Source organism: Thalassophryne amazonica, chromosome 22 (genome assembly GCF_902500255.1).
Source record: "Thalassophryne amazonica chromosome 22, fThaAma1.1, whole genome shotgun sequence".
NCBI lineage: Eukaryota > Metazoa > Chordata > Actinopteri > Batrachoidiformes > Batrachoididae > Thalassophryne > Thalassophryne amazonica.
In genome coordinates this window covers 7,943,507-7,948,755 of record NC_047124.1, presented here as the reverse complement: position 1 = coordinate 7,948,755, position 5,249 = coordinate 7,943,507, and the positions used below count along the sequence as shown (strand labels likewise).

The window sequence follows — 5,249 nt, the reverse complement described above, 5'->3', positions numbered from 1 at the left end:
TGGTATTGGTCTGGCATTCATGAAAGCTGAAGCTGATTGGTGAATGTTTTGAAGATGGGTGGCAAGGTCTTGTGTCATTGTTATTGGCAGGATTTGTTTGTATTATACATAACTGACTCCGTGTCAGTTTGTATTTACAATATTTAAATTACGATTGTCATTTAATTTTTTCATTAAACATGCAAGGGTTTTTGCTATAACTAAAAAATATTAAAATATTTATCTACTTTAGTGTAATGTTGATGTGTGCAGATTTGATATTGATAGTTATACTAATTTTAATTAATATCACTTTGACCCAAAGTGAGATTAATGGTTGTATTTTTTCCTGAGCAACATGTTACATCAAAGCATTGTGAATAACAACAAAAGTGAGATATAATTCTAAAGTGCAGGCACTTTTTTTCTATTTAATTTGTCTATTACCACAGCTATTATTTTTTCCATACAGTTGTAATATTTAATTGACCTCAGCGGATCATTTAGGTGGCATCTTTCTTTCCATTAACTATAACACATGGCTCAGGAAAGTCAATAAGGCAATAAAAATGAACAAAAACCAACATCAACTTTTGCAATTTGTGATGCTTCCATTCACAAGTGGTCAATATATTTGCCAATAAATTCTTCAATTTTTGCTTTAGTATAATAACACTGCAAACATAACAGCTCCCGCCTCCATCACTATAGTTTCAGTCTTTTCCAGCCCTATTAGTAATGAATCAATTTATTCCAGTGCAATGTTCAGCCTCCATATCATCGCAAAATATACATGACTGCACAATGAAATGAAGCTGTAGGCCTTCCTAGAGGCATATTTCGAGAAATGCCGCCAGCGCTCATCTTTTAGTCGACAAAGCAGTTTGGAAGACACAAAAGTGTTAGAAAAACATGAGGTACAGTGTGAGGTTCTGAGGCTCCAGGGCCACATCAACAGAACATTTTAAGGATAACATTTGTAAGAAAGAAAGAAAAAAAGATATCTTGGTCACATCAGGACTTTAAAATTTTAATCAAGGAGAAATGTCAAATCTTATTTATAAAATGTCAGAATGCATTGTTACCTTGGCAACCTGTGCTCTTACTGTAGACAAATCAAGACAGCTGCACCATTTTTGCTGCAGCTTAAAAAAGATAAACAAATAGAATAAAACATCACAAAAAAGTGTTGGCTGGAAATTTTTTTTTTTTTTATTTTGTGGGGGGGGGGGGGATTTTGACTGTGTTGAGTGTTTTGTCACGTGACATGATATGAATTGACTTGGGGCCCTATCTTGAAGCTCTATCTTACTACAAGTGAATTCAAGGTGCTCTTTGCGCTTCACATGGTATATATTCTTTCTGTGCAAAGTAAGGTGCAGCAAAAAGGGTCGGATTTAGTCTCTTAATTAATCTCATGTCTCAGATTACACTTCTGCAGAGCAGAATGTCAAAAATTCTTATTGCATGTTTTTCCCACGGCGCAGCCAGTGGGCTAGACGTCACTCAGTTATGTGACATTTCACTTGTGAATTAGATTACTTCAGTTGTACTGGTCTGATTATCACCAATCTTAGTATATGCATTATGCATAGTGACCCCAAGAAGATTACTGAATTGGGAGTCAAAAGGTGGAGGTCACTGGAGTGTACTATGCAAAAATTATTTGAATGCAAAAATTTATTTTGTTAATTGCCTGTCACCAAGCTTGGCATGTCCGTCAGATACACTGAATCCAAGAAGCCTACTGGCTTTGATATCAAATGCTCAAAGATCAAGGTCACATTAGTGTACCTTTTAAAACTTGCGAGCACAATAACTTCTTCCCTAATTGCCTGATTGTCACAAAATTTGGTATGTGTGTTAACCTTGGTGAGCCCAAGAAGCCAATTGGTTTGGGGCCAAAAAGTCTAAATCACTGAACTGCACTTTAGTAAAGTGTCACCTCTCAATGATAAGCTTAGCAGTGTTTTCCCAGGGTGCTGTGGGGGTTAGTGCAGACTATGCATTTGTTTTTAATTACGTCACTGTTACGCCTCCATCTTGGATACTATATTTACAATCTCTGCAAAGGTCAGCGGCAGCAGGACAAGCTAAACAGAAACAAGACTTCACTCACAGCAACAGGGTGAAACTCCACCCTTATCCTTATTTTGAGAGCTCTCTGATGTTCATTATGTACTTTTTTTTTTTGTAAATTAGAACCCCTAGTGGCAGCATGAGGCACTGAGTGAATTATGGCCTCAGAATGTATTTGAGTGTAACAAGTGCTTCTGATGGTTAAGTGATATTTCAGGCATTTTACAACAGGACAATGTCAGTGAAAATGATCTAAATTACATTTTTTCTTGAAAATTTCCATTTTGATTTATTTATAATTTCAACTATCTGACATAAATCTTGGAATAAAACATCCTGGGTCGTCCTGAAAGTTTTTAAAAACGTTCAGTACCTACTGATTTTTTTTTTCCCCTCTTTGATGACATCATCATCTGATCGTCTTGTTACTGGCTGTCCACATGGTGAACTGTGTATTAGTGTGTCTGATTCAGAAAGATGTCCCCTGTCTTTAAACAGCAGCATCAAATCTCTCCTCTTCCTCCACGTCACCTTTAACCCATAATCCCTCTCCGGCGTGTCGGACACCAAAACGTCAGGCGGCACAGCACACGGCGGTGCGGCAGCGTGAAACAGCGGAAAGTGTGCACAGGTGGAGGAGGAATGACTTTCTCCTTCTTGTGATACTTTTGGAGTCTCCACCTCAGGTGATGGTGGACAGACACCATTGGTCCAGAGCTCAGGAGGGGGAGGAGTTGAAGCGTCGCTGCATCTCTCGGTCACATGATCGGTTGAACTTTCAGGCTGATCCACACGCCTGCCGGATGACGCGCTTCCCTCCCTCGTGTCTCTGACTGACAGCGCACGTCTCTTTGGCCAAACCACGCTTTTACTTTGGCGCGGCCCCTGCGGCCGACTTCCAGACTCGACAGCAGGCTCCGCCGGTTTTCTTCTGTGGGTTTGCTCTGATGGATGAGAGCCACCTCCTGATCGCCTCTCGAACAGCAGCGGCGTGAACCTGTGTGCGGTCTTCTTCTTGGGCAGCTGTGCGCTGCCTTTGACGGTTGAGCCAGAATTGTGTTCTCTCCTCCCTCGTCTCACTGGAGGTGCAACTGTAACCAACGTGTCAAACTGTGGACTTACCTAAAAATAAATAAATAAAAATAGTAGTACAGTGATCAAACATTGCCCCCAGTGGTCAGATTAGCTGGAAATAAGTCTGGGCTTGCTTAAAACTGCAAAATAACAGTTAAGATTACCTTAGCCAGATTAAAACCAATTTAATCAATCACTTTACCATTGATCACAGCTTTAAAATCACTAAGACCCAACAGTCCTGGACTGGGGGCGCATTACCTAAACTGACTCCTCGTGAAAAATACAGCCAGGTCCATAAGTATTTGGACAGTGACCCACTTTGACCCACTTCAGTGACTGTAAATAGAAAAAGTACATCATGCAAATTTTGTCTGTGGCATCACTGGTGACAGATTGATGGGGGATTATTAACAATATTTCACACCCTTCAATGCCTTTCATTCACTTCACAACAATACAAGTACGAAATGCAACAGAGATTCATGTTTAAGAGGCTGCAGAAGGAGGACTGTATGACTTGTTGCTTGATAAACTTCAAACAACTCTTTTGGGTCATTCTGTATCAAATCAGCAAAGAATCTCCTGACGTCTCTCACAATTTTGTCAATCTTTGTGAGATGATTAGGATTTTTGATAAGAAGTGCATCTTTAACCATTTCACATTTTATAGTCCAGCAACAGGCTGAATCCTGGTTTCCAATCACTCACCTCAACAAACCCAAAAAATTGACTCAAAATAAAAGACAGATGAGCAAAAAGAGTCTTACCCACGAATTAAGAGCTGTACTGTTGTGTATTTGACTTTCTGTGAAAAATGGTTTTGGATTTATGGCCGCTCGGACATCAGGCTCCGTTCGGATTCTGGCACCACGCAGCGGCGGCTCGGCGAACAACAGGGAAGTCTTCGCTGTGGTTTTACGGGGCATGAATAGAAATCATGGTTGAAGTTCTAGTAGAAAGAAAGCAAAACCATAGAAAATCAGCAACCGTTTGACTAAAGTGTTCAGTTAATGTTAACCGCTCATATCACAAAAAGTTCCACAACCACTTGTAAGTACGTGAAGGGAAATTCGTTGTCATCTTATTTATTATACTCGCCTTCATTTGACACATCACCAAATATCTAAAATAATAATAACAGCAATTATAAAATAAAAACTTTAATCCGAAGTTTTCTTTTTGCTCGTCATCCCGCTGAAATTTCTTCTTCGTCATGTTTATGTTTACGCAGTTTGGCCAAAAACCTAATAATTGAATACCGCCATCTACTGGACCGGGACAGGTTTTTAGCGTTTAATGTTTTTATTTAAAAAAAAAAAAATCTTACCTAAGTTGTTTCACTGTAAAATATCTTGGAACCTCTTCTTTAATCTTACTGACTTGAAATCAAGTTTCTGCTTGATGATTAATATGTAGAACAGTGCCTACTTTGCTCCTGTTGTGACTGTTTTTGTTCCTCTCTGCTTCTCGTAGGGAGCTTGGGGTCATGGAGGCGTTCGTTGGTGAACCTTTGGCAGTCGTCGTTTATTTCCCCCTTTTGTGCACTGTGGACTCTTATTTGCCTGGGTTGGGTGCTTGATTGTATGGGGAAGGGGGGGGGTTCTCAGGGTTGGGGGGAAAAGAGGGCATCCTAGATCTATAAGTAGTGAAGGAGGAAGGGACCAAGGTCACTTAAAGATGGCTAAGCGAGGGGAAGAGGGGTTTAAAGTAATTCTGAAGTTTGGGGAGAGTTCAGATAAACCCCTGAACTCTCTTAAACTTTCCATAGCCATTAGAGAAACAGTTGGGGATATTCTCCATGCAAAAGTGCTTTCTAATGGGAATGTATTGATTTTCTGTAAATCTGAGGGTCAGAGAAATAAGGCGCTGGCCTTGCAGCATTTGGGAGATAGAGCAGTGGAGGGGTTTATCCCGAGGTCCAGCCAGTATCAAGGGGTGCAAGGTGTGATCTATGGGGTGGACACGGACATATCTGAGGAGGAGATACTTGAAAATCTAAAGGGAGCAGAAGTTTCTGGGGTGAGGAGGTTTAAAACAATGCGTGGTGGAGAAAGAAGGGAAAGTACAGCTGTGCTTCTGTCCTTTAAGGATGAGGTTTTGCCTGAAAAGGGTCA

General features: G+C 40.4%; 1 protein-coding gene across 1 annotated transcript; it reads right to left on the bottom strand.

The window, feature by feature from the left end:
• Nucleotides 1-2,296: 2,296 nt before the first annotated feature.
• On the bottom strand, nucleotides 2,297-4,600 carry rhno1 (RAD9-HUS1-RAD1 interacting nuclear orphan 1). The gene is made up of 3 exons (XM_034163862.1): nucleotides 4,463-4,600; nucleotides 3,903-4,084; nucleotides 2,297-3,180 (listed from the first exon to the last, which is right to left on the bottom strand). The coding sequence occupies exons 2-3, from the start codon at nucleotides 4,059-4,061 to the stop codon at nucleotides 2,425-2,427; spliced, it is 915 nt and encodes a 304-aa protein (XP_034019753.1). The 5' UTR covers nucleotides 4,062-4,084; nucleotides 4,463-4,600; the 3' UTR covers nucleotides 2,297-2,424.
• Between the last annotated feature and the right edge of the window lie 649 nt (nucleotides 4,601-5,249).

Excerpts from the sequence above, each read along its gene's own strand:
- rhno1 (XM_034163862.1), bottom strand. The coding sequence starts at position 4,061 with ATGCCCCGTAAAACCACAGCGAAGACTTCCCTGTTGTTCGCCGAGCCG. Across the intron at positions 3,181-3,902 it reads GTACAGCTCTTAATTCGTGG|GTAAGTCCACAGTTTGACAC; the intron begins GTAAGACTCTTT and ends ATTTATTTTTAG.